The sequence below is a fragment of the Dryobates pubescens genome, chromosome 8 (genome assembly GCF_014839835.1).
Source record: "Dryobates pubescens isolate bDryPub1 chromosome 8, bDryPub1.pri, whole genome shotgun sequence".
In the NCBI taxonomy this organism is placed as follows: domain Eukaryota; kingdom Metazoa; phylum Chordata; class Aves; order Piciformes; family Picidae; genus Dryobates; species Dryobates pubescens.
The window spans coordinates 39,966,355-39,989,948 of record NC_071619.1 but is presented as its reverse complement, the minus strand read 5'-3'; the positions used below and the strand labels follow the sequence as shown (position 1 = coordinate 39,989,948).

The window sequence follows — 23,594 nt, the reverse complement described above, 5'->3', positions numbered from 1 at the left end:
TTTTACAGGCTTCAAATGAAAGCACTAACTCATCAGAAATATGTGAGGAAGTGCCTCTCCACCCAATAGACATTGCTCCCATATTAAAAGAGACATCAAAGCAATCATCTTCACATGCCTTTCCCTGTACAAGTGGATTAGAATTATGCCTCTATCTCAGAAGACATTCAAATGTGACTTGGGATTAATTAAATTGCAAGACACCTGGAGGGGAGGTCAGAAGCATGTACACTTTCTACTCCAAATGTTTTAGAGTGAGGAAAAAGGAATATTTAATCTGCAAGACCTTTTTGGTCTTGCTGGGGAAAAGGAGTTGAAGACCAGCTTGGGAATTTCAGGGCAAAGAGCACAGAACAACCAAACCCTTGAAAATATACAGAATGATACAAGCACAAAAAGGTAGGGGTTGGAAGGGAGCTCTGGGGACCATCCTGTCCGCCCCCTCTGCTGTCCAGGGAGGTGGTGGAGTCACCATCACTGGAGGTGTTTAGGAGGAGACTGGATGGGGTGCTTGGTGCCATGGTTTAGTTGATTAGATGGTGTTGGGGGATAGGTTGGACTCAGAAATCTCGAAGGTCTTTTCCAACCTGGTTAATTTTCTCCTCTCCTCTCCTCTCCCTCTCCTCTCCCCCTCCCCTCCCCTCTCCTCCCCTCCCCTCCCCTCTCCTCTCCTCTCCTCTCCTCTCCTCTCCTCTCCTCTCCTCTCCTCTCCTCTCCTCTCCTCTCCTCTCCTCTCCTCTCCTCTCCTCTCCTCTCCTCTCCTCTCCTCTCCTCTCCTCTCCTCTCCTCTCCCCTCCCCTCCTCTCCCCTCCCCTCCCCTCCCCTCCCCTCCCCTCCCCTCCCCTCCCCTCCCCTCCCCTCCCCTCCCCTAATAGATTCAGAGGAACACATTGTCACGACCCAGCATCCCAAGCCAACCTAGTTGTAGACAGCAAGAAGGTCTCACCTGAGCCTCCTCTTCTCCAGGCTAAGCAACCCCAGCTCCCTCAGCCTCTCCTCACAGGGCTGTGCTCCAGACCCCTCCCCAGCTTTGTTGCTGACTTTTTCCTAAAGCTTCACTTGAGCTAAACAACTTTCTTGAGCTTTGCCATCAGACCAGCTAGCATCTCCCCAGTGCAATGCCTCTTTAGTGACTGTTTCCTGGAACAGCAGAGACTGGGAAAATACTTTGGTGAAAAGCAAAGAATCACAGAATCACCACAGCACGGTAGGAGTCAGAAGAGACCTCCAGAGTCCATCTAGTCCAGCCCCCCAGCTAAAGCAGGATCACCACAAGAACACATCAATGCTCTTTTGGAATGCCTCCAGAGACAGACTCCACAACCTCTCTGGGCAGCCAGCTCCAGTGCTCTGCTACTTTCAACATGAAAAACATTTTCCTCTGGTTTACATTGAACCTCCTGTGCTCCAGTTTGTGTCCATTGCTTCTTGTGTCACTGGACACCACTGAGAAGAGTCTGGCTTGCCCTTTAGATATTGACAAGCATTAATGAGATTTCCCCCCCTCCCAGTCTCCTCTCCTCCAGGCTAAACAGCCCTGGCTCTCTCAGCCTTACCTTGTATGAGAGGTCATAGAATCATAGAATCAATATGGTTGGGAAAGGCCTCAGAGATCATCAAGTCCAACCTATCATCCAACACCTCATGACTAACTAAACCATGGCTTCAAGTGCCACATCCAATCCCTTTTTGAGCACCTCCAGTGACTCCACCACCTCCCTGGGCAGCACATTCCAATGGCCAATTACTCTTTCTGGGAAGAACCTTCTCCTCACCTCAAGCTTAAACTTCCCCTGGCACAGCTTGAGATGTTCCAGGCCCCTCATGATCTTAGTCCAGCTCTCTGCTAGACTCTCACCTGTACTTTCTTGTCCATCTTGAACTGGGGAGTTTGCTGGCCACACTCCTCTTAATGCACCCCAAGATGCCATTGGCTTTCTTGGCTGTGAGGGAACAGTGCTGGCTCATGGGCATCCTGTTGCCCACCAGGACTCACTGGTCCATTTTCCCAGAGGCTCAGGGCAGCCTCCAACCCATGCTGTTACATGGGAGAGGTTCTTGTAAAGCAGTTAGGAGAAAGAAGAGAGCCAAGACTGTCTGCAAGAAAAAAACCTCCAGGAAAAATGAGGCACCAAATGTGCCTCCATGCATCAGCCAGAGCAGAGCAGCTGTCCATCTGCCCTGTGCAGGGAAGCAGCTATCCCAGCAAAGCTGAAAGCCCTGATGGAAAGATGCTACCATAATCTGTACCACCAGGAGTTTGCCTGGGGGCAAGAGCACAGTTACACCAGTTACACAGAAGGCATTGGTGCTTGGTTCCTGTGAGGTGCCTGGCTACCCAAGCGGGGGTCTAGTGCTTTAAATTGAGCTCCAGAGCTCACAGCCTGCATCAGCTGCTCGCCCTGCTCTCTGCTAACAAGCTTGTCTCTGCAGGAAACAATCCTTCTGCAGATCTCTCTGCTCCCCATCCCTCCTCACCACTGACTCCCACTCACTGGAGACAGGACAGGATCCAGCAGTGCTCTGCCAAGTGACAGGGGCTGCCTGGCAGCCACAGCGAGGGAGCACTTCATGTTTCAGAGCTCTGTGCAATGATCACCTAATTAATCCCCCATTCCCCAGCCCAACATCCAGGGCAGAGTGAGGATGTCTCCATTTTCTCATCCTCCTGATGCAGGGAAGCTGCTGCACAGCAAACTTGGGCCATTTGCTTCTGGTCAAGCAGAAGAAGGGACCTGGAGAGAGGAAGCTAATGCTGAGACCCACCCCCACAAATAAAATGCAGGGGAGTAAAGCAGTTGTCTCATGGGCAGGACTCCTTGCCAGCATCCCTTTCCACCTCACTGTGCTTGGAGGACAATTGAATTACATTGCTGCTTCCCTTTCATTGTGATCTAATTAATAGGGGCAGAGGAAGAGGCTACCTTTTCTTTTGCAGGTCCATGCAAAGCCAAAGCCAGGGCAACTGGCAGCTGTGAGCCTTCTTGGAAAACATGATGCTCAACAGGATGTCTTTGTTAGAGAGGAGAAAGAGGAGAGGAGGATGGCTGCTGTGGGAATGAAGGGCAGATACAGACACCAGCCCTGATTACAGCAGGGATTTTGCACTGGTGCTGCAAAACCTCTCTGTTCTAAGTCTCTCCCCCACCAAGCCATCTACCATCAGCACAGCTGAGAATTCTTGATGGCTGCATGAAGGTCTGCAATGCAAGAAGGCTGTTTGGCTCGCTTGATCACGCAGCTCCAAAGCCCACAAAACACCTCTGAGAGATCATTTCCCGTTCTTCTAAGGACCTGCTACTCCACTAAGGTGACAGCATCACCCTCCTCATGGAGCCACCTGCAGCAGCCCTCTCCACTGCTGACAGTGCCACTCTGATGGGTCACCAAGCATGCCATGGTGCTTGTCACTGAGTGAGTTGCCAGACACTGTCATGGGGACACACAGATTTGAAAACACAATAAAATCCCAGCTCCTCTCAAGTCCTGTACACTGCACTGGTTAGGCCACACCTCGAGCCCTGTGTCCAGTTCTGGGCCCCTCAGTTTAGGAAGGAGGTTGACTTGCTGGAGCGTGTCCAGAGAAGGGCAGCAAAGTTGGTGAAGGGCTTGGAACATAGCCCTGTGTGAGAGACTGAGGGAGCTGGGGTTGCTTAGCCTGGAGAAGAGGAGACTCAGGGGTGACCTTATTGCTCTCTACAACTACCTGAAGGGAGGTTGTAGTGAGGCAGAGGTTGGTCTCTTCTCCCAGGCAACCAGCACCAGAACAAGAGGACAGAGTCTCAGGCTGCGCATGGGGAGGTTTAGGCTGGAGGTTAGGAGGAAGTTCTACACAGAGAGAGTGATTGCCCATTGGAATGGGCTGTCTGGGGAGGTGGTGGAGTCACCATCACTGGAGGTGTTCAGGAGGAGACTTGATGGGGTGCTTGGTGCCATGGGTTAGTTGATTAGATGGTGTTGGATGATAGGTTGGACTTGATGATCTTGAAGGTCTCTTCCAACCTGGTCTATTCTATTCTATTCTATTCTATTCTATTCTATTCTATTCTATTCTATTCTATTCTATTCTATTCTATTCTATTCTATTCTATTCTATTCTACTCTACTCTACTCTATTCTATTCTATTCTATTCTATTCTATTCTGTCCAGGCTTTGGGTTTGCTGTGCTGCAGATGGAGACATGGGAGCTGGCTCTTGTAGTGCCATTTCAAGCCCAGGGTGGTGGCATGGCTTAGACACCCTACTCTGCAGCCACAGCCACTCCTGCTAGTATCAGCTGTGGTCCAGAAGCACTTTGGCAGATTTTGCCCAGCATGGAGACACAGCTATTAAACCACAGGGCCAGTGAGCTCTGTGCAGGATCCACATGAGGATGCTTTGTGAAACAATTCTCAGTGTAAAGCCAGATGGATTCCAAAGGCATCTGGTTTGATGCCACTCCTGCTACCCCATGCATCTCTGCGCCACACTGCCTGGGAGCGGTGCTGTGGACAGCACTGGCACAGGCCTGTATAACAGGGAACTGTGTAGTGCAAGAGCCAGTAGGAACAAGAGGAACAGGGAAGAAGAAATGTTCCCTGACCCACAGTCCCCATCTGCAGAGCTCCCAAACCACCCTTGCTCTTTGCTTTCTGTTGTGTTCTGTGTTATTAAGGTCTTTCTGCTCACCTGAGCAGCTGAGCCCTTGGATGATCTCCAGGATCTTGGAGAGCAGAGAGCTGATTGCACATATCCATCTTCCAGCATCCAGACTAAGGAAAGAGAGAGGAGACATGGTGTCCCTTGGAAGCCATAGCTCAGTGGCATTGACTACATCCTTAAATCTACACCCCCAATGCTTCTGGGGCTGGACTGGGATGGCAATATTTTGTCCATCTAATCCTCTTTGAAAGTTCACATTTATTCAAACTGCTGAGATGTGCTTGAATCCCTCAGCTCACATTAACTCCCTTTTGTGTGTGGGATAGTCTTTCCAGATGGCAGATCACATAACAGATGAACAACTTCATTGTCATTTATCTCCAGAGTTGGAGAAGAGCAACCCCAGTCAATGTAGAGTTTCAGAAGAGGCTTTCTGTGACTTCTCCTTGACACCAACACAGTGGAGGTGGTGGCACAGCCAAGGAGCAAAGGAAAGGGCTGGGACTCTGGGGATAAAACCCAGAGGGGGCTAGGAGACTCATAGACTAATAGAATCAATAAGGTTGGAAAAGACCTCAGAGATCATCAAGTCCAACCTGTCACCCAGCACCTCCTGACTAACTAAACCAAGGCACCAAGTGCCACATCCAATCCCCTCTTGAACACCTCCAGCAAAATAAATAGGTCAAAAAGGTTTCTGGAGTTTGGAGACTCCTGGGAAGGAAGAAAATGGTGGCAGGAGTCAAAACAGGTAGATCATCCTTCCACAAACCCAAGATGGTTAGCCTGGGTGAGGAAGAAAGTGGCACTAAGCCCCTGCCTCAATTAAGTACCTGTGTGTAGATCTGTCATAGCTGGGCAAAGGCATAACTGCTTCTCAGGAGTGCAAACAGAAGGAAATGACAATCCTGAATTTTAGAGAGAAAATTATGAAAGGAGGTGAATTAGTAGTGAGCTAAAAGTTACTTGCATTCATAAGAAGCCAAAGACCTAAAATTGCACAGTGGGTGCACTGGTGGGACTCTGTGTTACCACCCAGTGAGGAGATGGCAAAGCCTCTGTGTGCCTGATGGATGAACTAATATTAATTCTCTGCCCAGGTGGCCAGGAAGGCCAATGGCATCCTGGCCTGCATCAGCAATAGTGTGGCCAGCAGGAGCAGGGAAGTCATTGTGCCCTGTGCTCAGCACTGGTTAGGACACACCTTGAGTCCTGTGTCCAGTTCTGGGCTCCTCAGTTTAAGAAGGACATTGAGACTCTTGAATGTGTCCAGAGAAGGGCAAAGAGGCTGGGGAGAGGGCTGGAGCACAGCCCTGTGAGGAGAGACTGAGGGAGCTGGGGTTGTTTAGCCTGGAGAAGAGGAGGCTCAGGGGAGACCTCATTGCTCTCTACAACTACCTGAAGGGAGGTTGTAGCCAGGAGGGGGTTGGTCTCTTCCCCTGAACAGCCAGCACCAGGACAAGAGGACACAGTCTCAAGCTGCACCAGGGGAGGTTTAGGCTGGAGGTGAGGAGGAAGTTCTTCCCATAGAGAGTTTTTAGCCACTGGAATGTGCTGCCCAGGGAGGTGGTGGAGTCCCCATCCCTGGAGGTGTTCAAGAGGGGATTGGATGTGGCACTTGGTGCCATGGTTTAGTTAGTCCTGAGGTGTTGGGTGAGAGGTTGGATTTGATGATCTCTGAGGTCTTTTCCAACCTATTTGATTCTATGATTCTATGTCACTGACTTCAAAGGTAAAGGAGTTCCTTTGTACTCTGAAAGCAACTGAATAAAATGCCTGGTGTCATTCCTTATCTAAACAGGATTTTCTACTTGTGTCAGGTTATTGTAAACATCAGTTTGATGTGTCTGGCTGCTGCTGATTGGTCCCTCAGAAGTGCATTGCATTAATTTAGCCTTATACTGAGAAAATCTTTTGAACTGTGATATACCTTATTAATGTGATTTGCTTTCTCCTAACAGAAGTGTTAGCTCTGCCCACAGCCCTTGAAGCTGAGCCTTTGGAGTGAAGTTCACAGGGTTAGTTTCAGCTGTGGGCAGAGCTGCCCACTCCATGGACGCTTGCAAGCCACCTTGTCACGAAGGGGTTCCGAGCATCCCAGCCGCTTAGTAGAGAGAAAGCAGACAACCCTTGTACCCAGCTGTACTGCAGGCACCTGAGGGGAAGGGCTAGTTCAAACCTCCTGCATAATCTCCTGAGAGAATGAAAAGCACTGCTTTTCCTGGTGTTTTCAAGAAGTTCCCTGAAGGGGAAGAAGGAGGAAAGCTTCTGCACCACAGAACCACAGAATCATGGAATCAGAGATTATTAAGGGTTGGAAGGGACCTCTGAAGGTCATCCAGTCCAACCACTGCTAATGTAAGTTCACCTAGAGCAGGCTGCATAGGAACATATCCAGCTGGATTTTGAAAGTCTCTAGGGAAGGAGACTCCACAACCTCTCTGGGTAGCCTGGTCCAGAGCTCCAGGACCCTCTAAAGAAAGTTTTCCCTTATGTTTAAGTGAAACTTCCTGTGCTCTAGTTTGTACCCCTTAGCCTTTGTCTTATCCCTGGGCACTACTGAATAGAGCCTAGCCCATCCTCTTGACCTCCACCCTTTAGATACTGGCCAGCATTGGTAAGATCCCCTCTCAGTCTTCTCTTTTCCAGGCTAAAGAGCCTTCCTGAAAGCACCACCAAAGGTGAGACCCTGTGGCCCAGGAATGTAGCCAACATTAAACCCCATGGCACTAAGGAACATGATGAACAACATGTTGCTCCACCTCCACTCAGCAATTGGGATCAGTGCTTTTACTCACTGAAAGCTTCCTGATGAGCTCCCACCTGTGCTCAGCCACTCATAGCACTGGGGCAGAGATCACCTTTCATCTGCAGCCACACATTTTGGAGCTTTCCTGGTAATAAATGGCCCTTAGAGACCCAAACAAGCATTGTAAGGACACCCCTGCAAGATTTTGTGTGGATTGTATCAATAACTGGTCAAGGCTGCTGTAGTCTTTGGCTGCAAGAGAGCTCTGGCTCTCTGCTCATCTGCCTTGTGCATGAGGCCCAGCCCTGGAGATGGCCAAGCATTGCAGCAAGTATCCATAGTGAAGTAAACCACAGACTGACCTCCTCTTCAGGCTAAGGGCATCCTGAGAAGGAGCACCCTGCTGAATCCATCTGGACTTGCTGAAGGACATAGGCCATTTCAGGATTGGCCTTGGCACCAAGGCTGTTAAACATCATGCTTGGCTATGAGTGACCACAGACATCACTTCTTTGGCCACCCCTTACAGCCCAGATGCACTGGGAAGGCTCCCTCACATCATCAGCTTCTTGATCCTGCCAGGTGAGGGAAACATTTCCAAGATTCCATTTATTACCTGTATTTAATCCATTAGTTCTCCCTGCAGACCTCCTGAAGGCTGGGCTGCGATTAAGGAGGAGATAAGTGCCCTGTTTATTGCTCTCCTGATACTTCTCCACTTTGCTCTCCACTTCTATGGACAGTTTTCACCCTGCAGTTGTGCAGTGCCTTGTAAATGTACAGGGGATCCCCCTGCCCTGTCCCCTCAGGATGTGTTAAGAGGAGAGGCCCCTGCAGCAATGCAGCTCTCATGGCTTGGTTCTTCTCTACTGGCATGACACACCTCTCCTGGGGCAGACTCCAACTGACATGTGGATTAGCCATTCCACAAGGAGCTTGTTAGTATAGTGCCAAGCCAGAGGTCTTTAGTTCATGGCAGCACCTGGCCCATTGGTGCATCAAAGGTGCTGGTGCCTGCTGCATGAGGAGCAAAGAAAGCAGAGAGTTGAAAAGAAAAACAACACACCAATGCTGAACGGGCTGAAAATGTAGCCCTTAAACACCTGTGCAACTGAAAGGAGCCACAGCTGGAGTCACCATCACTGGAGGTGCTTAGGAAGAGACCTGATGGGGTGCTTGGTGCCATGGTTTAGTTGATTAGATGGTGTTGGGTGAGAGGTTCAACTTGATCTCAAAGTTCTTTTCCAACCTGGTTAACTCTATTCTATTCTAGTCTAGTCTGTCCTAGCCTAGTCTAGTCTAGTCTAGTCTAGTCCATTCTATCTGTTGAGCTAAAGCTCTTTTATTCTAGTCTTCAGATATGTGCAGTGATGTCACTGTCTAGATAAAGACTTCAGCTGTTACTTGCTGCTCTTGGTAGTAGCTCCTACCTAAACCCCACAAAGCACCTTGTTTTTTAACATTCCCAAAGGCAGCTTTTGCCTCAGGGGGGATATGTAGCCCCTGACATGCCTTTCCATGCTTGTTTCTCATCCATAGATGTAAGAGAAAGAAGAAAAGACTTTCCAATTTCTCCAACCTGATTAATTCTATTCTATTCTATTCTATTCTATTCTATTCTATTCTATTCTATTCTATTCTATTCTATTCTATCCCATCCCATCCCATCCCATCCTATTCTATTCTAATTCCATCCCATCCCATCCTATTCCATTCTATTCTATTCTATTCTATTCTATTCTATCCCATCCCATCCCATCCCATCCCATCCTATTCTATTCTAATTCCATCCCATCCCATCCCATCCCATCCTATTCTATTCTATTCTATTCTAATTCCGTCCCATCCCATCCCATCCCATCCCATCCTATTCTATTCTATTCTATTCTATTCTATTCTATTCTATTCTATTCCATCCCATCCCATCCCATCCCATCCTATTCTATTCTAATTCTATCCCATCCCATCCCATCCCATCCTATTCTATTCTAATTCCATCCCATCCCATCCCATCCCATCCTATTCTATTCTATTCTATTCTATTCTAATCCCATCCCATCCCATTCTATTCTATTCTATTCTATTCTATTCTATTCTATTCTATTCTATTCTATTCTATTCCATTTCATTCCTATTCTATTCTAATTCTATCCCATTCTATCCCATTCTATCCCATTCTATTCTATTCTATTCTATTCTATTCTATTCTATTCTATTCTATTCTATTCTATTCTATTCTATTCTATTCTATTCCATTCCATTCCATTCTATTCCATTTAATTCCTATTCTATTCTAATTCTATTCTATTCTATTCTAATTCCATCCCATCCCATCCCATCCCATTCCATCCCATCCCATCCCATCCCATCCCATCCCATCCCATCCCATCCCATCCCATTCTATTCTATTCTATTCTATTCTATTCTATTCTATCCTATCCTATCCTATCCTATCCTATCCTATCCTAATGTCCCACCAACTAACTTTTGTCTCTCATTGCTGCCAGGTATTCTTGCACCAAGCCTCCCTGCCTGGTGAAAGTAGGAGCTGGCTCCTTCAAACAGACCTGCAGGCTCCGCTGCTGAAGTTGACTGCTGACTTGAGACCTTCCCAATGCCTTTTGTATACATTCCAAGAGGCTGGCACACCCCAACAATATTACTCTTCCTAATGGGCTCTGAGGCAAGGGAATAGGCCAGGACAAATGCACCATGAGCCAAGTCCCTCCTCAGCACACTGCCTTTTTCTTTGCTTGGATATGGCACCCATGTGGCCTGGGGAGTACGTGAAAGCGAGATTTCTCTCAAGATGTGTCATTTTCTAAAGGCCATATTTCCCTCTATACCCCATTTCCTTCCGCTCCTTCCTGTTGTAATGGCCATAGTTTCCATCTCCTGACATCATCAGAAGGGCTGAGAGATGCTGAAAGCACTTATTCTTGGAAGAAAGCATTGCGTGGCAAAGGGAGGATAATTGCGGTGGCAGCACAAGGGGGAGCAGAGATGTCTCCCTACAAAGATTTTACAGCCTTGTTTGCATTCAAAACCAAACAAGCAATCACAACAACAAAACCCCAACCCCCAAAACTCAATTAGAAGTTGGTTGGGTTTTGTTGTTGTTGTTGTTGTTAGAAGCAGCAAGGAAACATGAGAAACTCAGCAACTCGAAATATTCCTGAGGGACAGTAAGAACAAGGGTTAAAAAAACCCCACCAGGCAACCAGCACCAGAACAAGAGGACACAGTCTCAAGCTGCACCAGGGGAGGTTTAGGCTGGAGGTGAGGAAGAAATTCTTCCCAGCAAGAGAGATTGGCCATTGGAATGTGCTGCCCAGGGAGGTGGTGGAGTCACCATCCCTGGAGGTGTTTAGGAAGAGACTGAATGAGGCACTTGGTGCCATGGTTTAGTTGATTAGAAGGTGTTGGGTGATAGGTTGGACTTGGATGATCTCAAAGGTCTTTTCCAACCTGGTTAATTCTATTATCCTATCCTATCCTATCCTATCCTATCCTATCCTATTCTGTTCTATTCTATTCTTTTCTACCATCAAATCTGGTCCTACCAGATCACCACATCTAGTTCAACCAGCAAAGACTGTGTGTCAGGGAGTGAGCTGCCTGGGGCTGATGCCAGCTCCTTCCCCACTGGAGCAAACTGGGCAGCCTAGTAGGGCATTGCCCCTGGTCCCAGCTGAGGACTCACTTCTGGAGAAGGCAATTACCATTCAGTAAACCTCTCTGCTAGGATGTGGTACTGACCAAGGCAGTCGTGGTTGTGGAGCTCACCATGACAGTACTGCATGCCCCCAGAGTGGATGCAGCACAACGCAGAGGAGGTGGTGGTGGAGGGGTAATTGAAAGTTCATTTTAAATTCACAGAATCATAGAATCAGTAAGGTTGGAAAAGATCTCAGAGATCATCAAGTCCAACCTGTCACCCAACACCTCATGACTAACTAAACCATGGCTTCAAGTGCCACATCCAATGCCCTCTTGAACACCTCCAGGGACAGTGACTCCACCACCTCCCTGGGTGGTGACACCCATGTGTGATGGCAGGGGGACTGTGAGTTTCTGACACCCCATCAGCACTGACTGGAAGAAGACTAACCAGCACCTTTGCAAATAGCAGATATGGATAATCTGACCCAAATGGCCCAAACTATTGTTCTCCTATGCAGACAGGGCTGTCTCAGACCCTGTAACCCAAGCATACCCAGGTGAGCTGGTAGCAACCACTGAATGGTTCACCTCAATATAAGGAAAAACTTCTTTACTGTCAGGGTGATAGAATAGAATAGAATAGAATAGAATAGAATAGAATAGAATAGAATAGAATAGAATAGAATAGAATAGAATAAACCAGGTTGGAAGAGACCTTCAAGATCATCGAGTCCAACCTATTATCCAACACCACCTAATCAACTAAACCATGCAACCAAGCACCCTATCAAGTCTCCTGAACACCTCCAGTGATGGTGACTCCACCACCTCCCCTGGCAGCCCATTCCAATGGGCAATCACTCTCTCAATGTAGAACTTCTTCCTAGCCTCCAGCCTAAACCTCCCCTGGTGCAGCTTGAGACTGTGTCCTCTTGTTCTGGTGCTGGTTGCCTGGGAGAAGAGACCAACCTCTGCCTGTCTACGGCCTCCCTTCAGGTAGTTGTAGAGAGCAATGGAGCCCTGAAACAGGCTGCCCAGGGAGGTTGTGAAGTCTTCTTCTCTACAGAGTTTCAAAAGCCATCTGGATGCATTCCTGTGTGACCTACCCCAGGTGATCCTGCTTTGGCAGGGGGGTGGCACTCGATACTCTCCAGAGGTCCCTTCCAACCCCTATCACTCGGTGATCCTATGAGATGGTGTTTGGCACAGCCAAATGGCTGTCTGGCCCCCATAATGTGACACAGGGAAAACATGGACTCTGCTAACAGTGCTCGGCCAGTTTGGCTTGGGTCAGGCAGATTTGCATTGTCAGAAGCATATAAAAAGTAAAGACTAGGAGGATCCCTTTACCAGGTGGAACTGAGCCAGGCTTCTCAGCCCTGTGCACAATTGTAGCTCACTGCAAAATTGTCACTGCCCACCCTCCTTCTTCCAGCAAGTAACAGGATGGCAGAGGCTGCAATACAGATTGCAGGTGAAAGGAGAAGCGGAAGCAGCGTGTCAGGGCTGTAACCACCTCTGGGGGAGACGTGATTTCTCCTCCTCGCCAGATGCACCTTGGTTTTGTGCACAGACATCAATGCTCCCGCTGCAATACTTGATCAGCCCTCACTTTTGGAGTCTGGATGCCTGCCTGTTTCTCCAGCTGAGCAGCCCAAGGTTTCCTCCTGCTGCTGTGGCCGGCTCTGGGTGGGATTTGCGCATCCTTGGCTGCCTGCAGCTGGGGGTGAAGCTCACGCAGGGTCTCTAACGCACTGCGGTGGAACCGAGTCGCTTCCGATGCGGCTGGCTCAGCCTCCTCTCTGCCATCCCTGGCTGCTTCATTAGCATCAGACTGTTCAAAGGGATGGAAATTCAATTATATTTAGGTCAGACATGTATTTTAAGCAGAAATACCTATTACATTTAAAGCATCCTGTTCAGAGCCCTCTCTGTCCGCTGCTCTCAGAGTGGTTGCACAAACACTCAGGGTCCTCACTATGTTTTTTTTAACAGGCACTTCAAGCAGGCACTTCCAAAATCTGGGGTTTGTGTTTAAATATGAATTAGGTTCATTCTCTCTCCCAAAGAAATTAATGCTGGTAAATAAGAGACCACCTTCTGGCAGCGCCGTTAGGTATCCCGAACAGGAAAAAAATCCCAGCTGCCCATGGATAAAAATGAAAGAGAGAAAAAAATAGCTCTCTGCTGGGAGGGAGCAGGCAGGCAGGTGGGCAGCTTTCCAGGAGCACCAGCAGTCAGACACTGCTCCCCATGCTTTGAGCTGCCATTCTATTTAGGCAGTGGCCTCTCCATGACTCTTGGTGCAATCACAACTTAAACAGCTTCACGCATCTGGCTACGCCTCCTGTCAAAGCTGTGTGAGTGATGATCTCCTTGGACTTCATAAATATTGATCATTAGTCTGGAAGCAGCTCAGCAGACAGAAGCTGCTCTTCAGCCCCAGCTCCTGTGCTCACGGAGCAGGAGCTCTGTTGACTCACAGTCAGCACAGTTTTAAACTGGAGTGCCTCCTGATGCATTGGGATCCTTGGCTGGCCATGCTTCGATCAATACTCTAAATCCTCCTGTGAGCAAGGCAGGGACATGGTTACCTTGCCCAGGGCTCCCAGCAGGATAGGGCAATACCACTCCTGGAACAGACCACAGCAATTTTTTTCCACCACCACATGACACCTCCCTCCCTGAAGGGATGGAACCCTCAGCCTCAGTTGTTCATGCTGCTACTAGTGAAGGGTCTGGAGAACAGGTCTTGTGAGGAGCAGGTGAAGGAACCAGGGATGTTTAGTCTGGAGAAAAGGAGGAGGCCTTCTTGCTCTACAACTCTCTGCAAGGAGATTGGAGCAAGATGGGTATTGGTCTTTTCTCCCCAGTAACAAGTGCACCAGTTGCACCAGGGGAGGGTCAGGCTGGATATTAGAATTCTATTCTATTCTATTCTACTCTACTCTACTCTACTCTACTCTACTCTAAAGTTCTTCATGGAAAGGGCTCTCAAATCCTGCAACAAGCTCTCCAGGAAGGTGGTTGAGTCCCCAACCTTGGTGATACTTCAAAGCTGCAGAGATGTGGTGTTGAGGGACATGATTCAGCACCAGACTTGGTAGTTAGATAGTGGCTGGTCTTGATGATCTTAAAGGTCTTTTCCAACTAAAACTATTCTAGGATTTTATGATTCCATACCAGAGCAGAGGAACAGGGCTGCTGCTGCTGCTTCTCTTAAGACCTCAACTCACCCAGGACTGGACATCCCACTGACATGCCCTGCTGCCAATGAATCCTTTCACCTCCTCATAAACTTTCCATTTCTGTGAAGACTTTTCCATTTGATTCCTGAGACAATCTTCTCTCTCTCATCCCATGGGGGCATGGCAGGAGGCAGAGACCCAAGCACAGCCAGCTGCTTCCCCTGCCAGGCCCTGTCAAGCTTCCCTGCAGTGTGCCTTGGCACTGCAGGCATCCCTCAGGCAGAGATGTCTCAGGGAGGATGTGATGCTGTTTTTCTGCCCTTTCTCCAGGGGATCTTCAAATTCCTCATCTCTCACAGAGCAATAGTCTGTTTAATCTGAGTCTGTTTGAAGGCAGCAGGAAAGCACAAGAAAAGAAGAGCTGGATGGAGCGAGCCAGTTTGGGGGAGTTTAGTCGAAAAGATTAAACCATTCCTGTTTTCCAAGCATCAGTGGTGATCTTCCCTTCCATCAGAAGCTTCAGTGCTGGGCCAGGGGGGACATCACTCCAGTGCAATTTCCCTGACCCACAATGAATCACAGAATCATTTCAGTTGGAAAAGACCTTTAAGATCATCAAGTCCAACCACTGTCTAACTGCCAAGGCTGGTGCCAAACCATGTCCCTCAGCATCACATCTCTGTGAGTGTAAAACACCTCCACAGAGGAGGATTCAACCACCTCCCTGGGGAGCCTGTTCTAGTCTTTGCCAACCTAAACCTCCCCATGTACAACCATAATGGGTGCAGGGACAAAGGTAGCTCTTGCCTAGCTGGGAGATGATGCCTCTGACCTTTGGGAAGAGGAGTATGAGCAGCTTAAGAAATCTGTTTTTCCTTCCAGCCTGAGCTGCAGTGCTTTGGCCTAAGCTGCAGTGCTCTGGCCTCAAATGCACTCATCAGATAAAATTCTCTTTAGGCTGAAAGCAGACACAGAAACTGGTCTGAATGGTGTTAGAACATTCAAGAAGGAGGGCTTCAGCACTCAACCATGCTCACAATGTTATTGGGTTAGCATTAATGCACCACATGTGGTGCAGCAGCCAGAGGAAACGGTTGGAGCCTTCCTCAGAACTGATGTCCTGAACTCAGCTGGATTAAATCTGGATGAAACTGGTACAACACTTTATTACTTTCTGTTAGCTGATCACAGAATCTGACTCAGAAGCTCTGTAGCTTGAAGTCTAGGAGCTTGATAAGCAGATCTTGGAGATCTATCTACACAAAGTGATGTCTAGCACTGGTTAGGCCACACCTTGAGTCCTATGTCCACTTCTGGGACCCTCAGTTTAAGCAGGACATTGAGACACTTGAATGTGTCCAGAGAAGGGCAATGAGGCTGGGGAGAGGCCTCAAGCACAGCCCTGTAAGGAGAGGCTGAGGGAGCTGGGGCTGCTTAGCCTGGAGAAGAGGAGGCTCAGGGGAGACCTTCTGGCTCTCTACAACTACCTGAAGGGAGGTTGTAGCCAGGTGGGGGTTGGTCACTTCTCCCAGGCAACCAGCAGCAGAACAAGAGGACACAGTCTCAAACTGCACCAGGGGAGGTTTAGGCTCGAGGTGAGGAGAAAGTTCTTCACTGAGAGAGTTGTTAGCCAGTGGAATGTGCTGCCCAGGGAGGTGGTGGAGTCACCATCCCTGGAGGTGTTCAAAAAGGATTGGACATGGCACTTGGTGCCATTGTTTAGTTAGTCCTGAGGTGTTGGGTGACAGGTTGGACTTGATGATCTCTGAGGTCTTTTCCAGCCTTATTGATTCTGTGAAAATTGTTATAGTTGCCTCCATACAGTACAGTCCCATTGTAAATATACATTCTAACCCTACATCAAACCTATTTAATACAGCTGGGGCAAACTTTCATATTAATAAAAAGCTGTGAATATTTTATTAATATCCATATTTGCCACATGAATTATTAAATAATTGCTGTAGCAGCTTCCTGGAGGTGCAGGAGATTCCAGGAGACGTTCAAGGAAGCTCTGGTGAGGAGAAACAGTGTACAGAGGCACTTTGGAATGGGCTGTCCAGGGAGGTGGTGGAGTCACCGTCCCTGGAGGTGTTCAAGAAGGGGATTGGATGTGGCACTTGGTGCCATGGCCTAGTCATGAGGTCTGTGGTGACAGGTTGGACTGGATGATCTTTGAGGTCTCTTCCAACTTTGGTGATTCTGTGTGATTCAAGAGGACACAGTCTCAAGCTGCATCAAGGGAAGTTTGGGCTGGAGGTGAGGAGAAAGTTCTTCCCAGAAAGAGTAATTGGCCATTGGAATGTGCTGCCCAGGGAGGTGGTAGAGTCACCATCCCTGGAGGTGTTCAAGAAGGGGATTGGACGTGGCACTTGAAGCCATGCTTTAGTCATGAGGTGTTGGGTGATAGGTTGGACTTGGATGACCTCTGAGGTCTTTTCCAACCTTGTTGATTCTGTGATTCAAATAGTCCTTCCCTCCAGGGAAAGCCTCAGCTTGTGTTATTTTATGTGAACCGAGTAAATCACAATGAGAAGCAAGCAGCATTCTCCACCAGGCTGGTGACAAACTGGAAGATGACAAAGGGCAGAAGTTTCTCTTTATTTATTCCCCTTTAAAATGACTTAAAAGCAGATTTAAAACACTTTAAAAAAGAAAAAAGGAAAAAAAAAAAGTGAAAAGGAGGGGATTCAAAATATCAGGAAGCTGAAAGTAAAACCACAAAGGAGGCATTACAGGGTTAGGAGAACACAGGAAGCAGAGTCGGTACAGAACAGATTTACAGCCTCAGCGAACAGCAAGTTCACGCTGCCCATGTAAATGGAACAGCGCCTTGACACTGCCCCTGTCCTCTGCAACACAAAATTCTTCCATCATTTGGGTTCCCTGCAGGGCTGGATAGGAAAACATAATTTTTAAAGAACCCACCCATTTTTAATTGAGACAGAAAAAAACCCACCCCCACCCATTAAAAAATCCGGACTTGCTCCGTAGGCACTGATCAGTGTTCGCCTGGGGTAATCAGTGTGCCAAAGCAGAATTCAGAGTGGCATAATTCCTTTTAAAATGGTCCAGCCCTGCTGTGACTGCAAAGCTAAACTACCTGGGCCCTTTCCCTGGCACTGCCTGGCTGCAGTCCTGCTTAGGATGAGCGGTCTGCAACACCGGAGCTGACGCAGGGCTAGGCGGAAGCAACAGGCAGCAGCACTGGAGGTATCTCCTGGTCAGTCAGAGCACTCCAAAAGCTCAGATCTGCAGAGGCCTTTCGTTCTGCTGACAAAGAGTGACTGTGTGTACCTGCCCAGGCTGGCACTCTGCATGTTTTGAGTTACATCTCACCTCCAGGTGCTGAGACCCAGTACGGACTAAATGGGAGCAAAACAGAAGAGGTTGTTGTCTACAGCCCTCCTCAGAAATAGCCATGCCAGTGGCCAGTGGCAGGAGCTGTGCCACCAGCAGACAACTGCTTCCTTTTCCTCTCCCCTCACTAAACACAGGGCAGCTGTAATGTGACTGCAGAGCACTCTCATAAGGCTGTGGAGCCCTGGCGTCCTCTGAGGGCAGGGATGTGGACTTCACTGGGATCTACCAAAAAAAGAATCAACTCAAAGACATCAGGGGGTGGCAGCTGCTGGGCCCTGGGAGAAGGTTAAAGCAGCGCCCATGAAGGGCACCCTGAAGCCAATTTTTACCTTGCAAGCATGATCACTTCTGAGACTTGTCCTCCTCTCCCTGTTCGGCACACGCCGCCTTCGAGCTCCCCACCTGGGGTGAGCAAGATGCCCCTGAGGTTGGCGGTCCCAAGCCCCAGTGTCCCTGCACACAGGGGAGGAAAGACGTGCTTCATCTGCTCTTTTATTAGGGAGACTCTGGCTTTAAAAGTCACTTTTTACAGAGGCCGTGGCGGGCAGCCGTTAATCAAACATGTCCTCGAACATGCGCTGCCCCATGGCTATGTAAACCTCCTTCTCCTCCGGCGTCATCTGGGCCACCAGCTCAGGGCGCTGGCTCACTTGACTGTACGTGTGCGGACGCCCAGCCACCGTGACAGTGGGGTCTTCCGCTACCACCTCAAACTCTTCATCCTCCTCTTCGTCCTCCAGCCCGTACGTCGTGGCGGCCACGGCGGGAGGGCGAGGAGGAGAGTCCTCCTCTGACTCGCTTGTCTCGCTCTCAGAGTCGCTGGCGTTGACGCTGGAGAGGGGAGCAGCCCCTCCGACCGTGACCGTGGAAGCAGAAGGAGTCTTCTTCTCGTGGATAAGCAGGGCGCGCATCACCTCCTCGTTGTCATCCAGAGCCGCCCGGCCCTCCTCACGCTCCTGGAAGGCATCCAGATCCCGGCCTCCTGCAAAGAGACACAGGGCAACGGTCATTTCCTCACAGGCCTGCGTGATGGCCCTGATGGCTTTCTGGACCCAGTATCACAGTATCACCAAGGTTGGAAGAGACCTCAAAGATCATCGAGTCCAACCTGTCACCACAGACCTCGTGACTAGACCATGGCACCAAGTGCCACATCCAAGCCCCTCTTGAACAACTCCAGGGATGGGGACTCCACCACCTCCCTGGGCAGCCCATTCCAATGACGAATGACCTGTATTAGTTACAGTCAGTGAGCACCTTTGGCCAAGTCACACCCTTAAAAGACAAGAGACAGTTATGCTTTCTCTCCTAACAGCAGAGCAAGCATTGGAATTTTCTGGGAGGCCTGGAGTTCATTTGCGACCAGGAGCACATCACAAGAGAAGACAACAAACCCACGATGGGCAGGCACTTGGAAAAGACCACCCCAAGGAGGTATCCAACTCAAGCATCTCTCAGCTGGCATGATGCACTTTCCATACTGTAGGGCAGAAAGCAGTCCTTGGGTCCTAAATCTGGCCTTCCAGATACCCAGACTATGCACCTAATGATGACACTTCTCAGAGATACAGCAGGTACCTCAGTACTGTTTCAGAGGTCAACAAGCACAGGCTGTTTCCTTTTGCCCTTTTGTTTCCAGCCTGGAGGACTTGTGGTGATGACCAAGCCCACAGGATGTTCTCACAGCACAGACTACAAATACAGGCCCTAAACCAGGCCCTGCCCTGCTGGACTCCCCATCTGTAAGGATTAAGACAAATAATCAGAAGAATCCAGGCAGACTGTGGAAACCATGTGGAAATATGGCACTTGGTGCCATGGTCTAGTCATGAGGTCTGTGGTGACAGGTTGGACTCCATGATCTTTGAGGTCTCTTCCAACCTTGGTGATACTGTGATTTTTTTTGCAAGGTATGTAGTGATAGGACAAGGGGTAATGGCTTTAAACTGAAAGAGAGTAGATTTAGATTAGATGCAAGGAAGAAGTGTGGGTGGTGAGGCACTGGAACAGGTTGCCCAAAGAGGCTGTGGTTATCCCGTCCCTGGAAGTGTTCAAGGCCAGCTTTGAGCAACCTGGCCTAGTTTAAGTGTCCCTGCCTGTGGGCAGTGGCCTTGGAACCAGATGATCTTGAGGGTCTCTTCTAATCCAAACCATTCTATGATTTAAAGTAGCTGTGTTCAGTAAGCTCAAAGGTGCTACCTGTCAAGCAGGAAGGGGAAAAGCTCATTACAGGAACATGGTGTTGGTATTGAACTAGGATCTCATGAAGCAGATGCAGTTTACAGCCTGCAGCCAAGCTGTGCAGCATAGCGTGGAAGACTGTTAAAACAGCTCCTGCTCTCCGAGCTGAAATGCAGCCCAGCCAGTCTCTCTGGCTCCCTACCTGAACTTCTTATTTGAAGATGACTGCAGCTTCCCAGCTCACAGACACATGGCCTGTGCTCCTCTTTCAGTAAGCTTGGCTGTACAATAGCTGGGAGGGTTTGATGTGACTTGGGTAGGCAGGGTGTCTGTAGCTCACAGATTCAAAAGGGTAAAATCCTGTTCAAACAGTGGCATTCTGCAGTAAGCTTCTCCTAATCCTGCTCCTAATTTGATGAGAGGAATGTGAGCCTACCCAGCACCAGTAAACCTAGACAGTATGGAACAAAAGAGACAAACCCAGACCAAAACAATTAAATACAGAGACTCTTACTTAAAAGCAAGGCCTAAAAAGTAGGACAGACTCCCAGTGGGAAACTTCCGTGCACCTAAAGATGATGCCTATGAACAGCTGCTGAAGCTGTGGTGATGGTATTTTGCCTTCATACATTAATGCCACTTGTCTGCTGCTCCAAGACCTGGATCCTCATCCAGGCAGCTGGTAGCCAAGCACTTCCCCCAGGGTCAAAAATGCACTGGTTACTTTTTTCAACTTGAGATGTGAAAGCCAAGCTGAGAAACAGGGGAAGTAAGGAAGTAAGTTCAGTACTCAGACTAAAATCCAGGGGAGTTTGTAGTTAGCTCCTTTCCTCTGGTAAAACAAAGGCCCAAAAGGCTCACTTCTAACTTGACTGGACTTGTGTGTTCCTTATAAATGCAGCTGTAGCAATGGGTGATGGCTGCAACTACTATCAGTAATGCAGTGGCAATATTCTTGGAGGAAGAATGAAGGTGTTGTGTTGGCAGCCTTGTGTTCAGCTTGCTGCTTGCAGCTGTGGAGCATAAGAGGTTACTGGAGGGCATCTCTATGCAATAGTATTGTAGCTCATCACATTGAGAACTGCAAAGCAACAACAGCCTGGGATAGCTCCACAAAGTCTGACTTTGTGGCTGAGGGGCAGGGCTGTCTCCTTGCATGAACTGTTCCTGCCAGATCTAAACAGTGAATCTTTTCTGTCTGTGGTCCCAAGTTTTTGTCCTTCCTGTTAATGTTGTCCAAGAGCTGGAGAAATGAGTGTGGTGTGATGGGAGGCAGCAGAGGGACAGAGGCCTCTCCTGCAAAGTGCTCCAGGGGCTGCTGAGGCTCAGTGGTCCCCAGACTTGCAGATGACATCAGTGATGGCAGAGCCTGGGAGCCTCCTGAGAGGACAGCCTGGGAGAGTTGGGGCTGCTCAGCCTGGAGGAGACAAGGCTCCAGGGACACCTTCTTGTGGCCTTCCTGTACTTGAAGGGGGCTACAAGAAAGCTGGGGAGGGTCTTTATCAGGGTGTGTAGTGCCAGGACAAGGGGCAGTGGCTTTGAGCTGGGAGAGGGCAGCCAGTACCAGAACAAGAGGACACAGTCTCAGGCTGCACCAGGGGAGGTTTAGGCTGGAGGTTAGGAAGAAGTTCTACACAGAGAGAGAGATGCCCATGGGAATGGGCTGCCTGGGGAGGTGGTGGAGTCACCATCCCTGGAGGTGTTCAGGAGGAGACTTGATGGGGTGCTTGATGCCATGGGTTTAGTTGTTTAGGTGGGTTGGATTGGTTGATGGGTTGGACACGATGATCTTGAAGGTCTCTTCCAACCTGGTCTGGTCTGGTCTGGTCTGGTCTGGTCTATTCTATTCTATTCTATTCTATTCTATTCTATTCTATTCTATTCTAAATGTGCTGCAGCAACAATTTCAGGCTGTTTCCACAACCCCCACTTCTCTCTTTAGAAGAGAAGTTTCCAAGGAGGCCTAATTGTGGCCTTCCAGGATCTGAAGGGGGCTACAGGAAAGCTGGGGAGGGACTTCTGAGGGTGTCAGGGAGTGATAGGGCTGGGGGGAATGGAAAAAAATAGAAAAAATGGGTAGATTCAGATTGGATGTTAGGAAGAAGTTCTTCCCCATGAGGGTGGTGAGACACTGGAACAGGCTGCCGAGGGAGGTGGCAGAAGCTCCATGCCTGGAGGTTTTTGCAGCCAGGCTGGATATGGCTGTGGGCAACCTGATCTAGTCTGAGGTGCCCCTGCCCATGGCAGGGGGTTTGGAACTAGATGATCCTTGAGGTCCCTTCCAACCCTAACAATTCTATGATCTCCACTAGCAGTGGAGGTTAAGCAGTGATGACATGGTGCTGCAAGGAGCCATATTCCCTGCTCCGTGTTCCTCAGCGGCACCTGAGAAACATTTCTGCGGTGCACACCGAAAGTCATCCAAAGGAGAGGATGAAAAACTACAGGTGAACTGAGTGCCTAGCAGAAAACCAGGGTGAGAACTCTCTGTAGCTGGTGAATAACAACAACATCTGCCACGGACTGCAGGAGGAGGTTGTTTCAATTGCCTCACTTCATTTAATGTGGAAAATGCTTTGGGATCCGTACGCTTGAAAGGTGCTTTCTGCAAGGAAGGTTTTCTGACTACTGCTTCACATCCATTTCCTTCACTCCCACTACACCTAAATACTCCTCTCCTGCACTGGTTCCAGGGTCTTATGCTCATACATGCCATCTTCTCTTCCAAGGACATGAAGAGTTTCACTCGATAATCCTCAAGTGACGTGGAAGATTGCACCTATTGATTCACTCCTGTACAAATAATGAAAGCTCTCCACTTCCTATTTTTAGTAGCTAAGCTTAAGCAGCACACTTACCAAAGCAGAGAGCTGCTACTACTGGTCACAAGAGCTTGACTGTTTTCTATGGACAATCTGATCCCAACATGAGAGGCTAAGGGAGCTGGGGTTGTTTAACCTGGAGAAGAGGAGGCTCAGGGGAGACCTTCTTGCTCTCTACAACTCTCTGAAGAGAGGTTGTAGCCAGGTGGGGTTGGTCTCTTCTCCCAGGTAACCAGCACCAGAACAAGAGGACACAGTCTCAAGCTGTGCCAGGGGAGGTTTAGGCTGGAGGAGGTGAGAAGAAAGTTCTTCCCAGAAACACTAATTGGCCATTGGAATGTGCTGCCCAGGGAGGTGGTGGAGTCACCATCCCTGGAGGTGCTCAAGAGGGGATTGGACGTGGCACTTGAAGCCATGGTTTAGTCACTCATGAGGTATTGGGTGATAGGTTGGACTTGATGATTTGTGAGGTCTTTTCCAAGCTTATTGATTCTATGATGGGAAGTAATAGCATAGATTATGAGAAGCAAACAGAAGGTAATAACCACTGCCCTGGCCTGGTGGCAGACCTTCCTACTGCATTCCCAGCAGTGTTATTTCTGCCATGTTCTCTCTATAAAACACCTTTTGGAAAACATTTGGCAAGAAGACAGCTGGGAGCACAAAAATGCTGCTGGTAGAATAGAATAGAATTAGAATGAGAATGGAATAGAATTAGCCAGGTTGGAAAAGACCTCTGAGATCATCGAGTCCAACCTATCACCCAACACCATCTAATCAACTAAACCATGGCACCAAGCACCCCATCAAGTCTCTTACTAAACACCTCCAGTGATGGTGACTCCACCACCTCCCTGGGCAGCACATTTCAATAGCAAATCTCTCTTTCTGGGAAGAATTTCTTCCTAACATCCAGTCTGAACCTCCCCTGGCACAGCTTGAGACTGTGTCCTCTTGTTCCTGTGCTGGTTGCCTGGGAGAAGAGA

General features: G+C 48.9%; 1 protein-coding gene across 1 annotated transcript in view; it reads right to left on the bottom strand.

Moving 5' to 3' along the window:
- Nucleotides 1-17,208: 17,208 nt before the first annotated feature.
- GTF2E1 (general transcription factor IIE subunit 1) overlaps nucleotides 17,209-23,594 on the bottom strand; it is an 88,325-nt gene continuing 81,939 nt past the window's right edge. Inside the window, exon 5 of the mRNA XM_009906529.2 lies at nucleotides 17,209-18,587. Coding sequence (XP_009904831.1) covers nucleotides 18,157-18,587 — 431 coding nt within the window. The 3' untranslated portion in view covers nucleotides 17,209-18,156. The remainder of the gene's footprint in view (nucleotides 18,588-23,594) is intronic.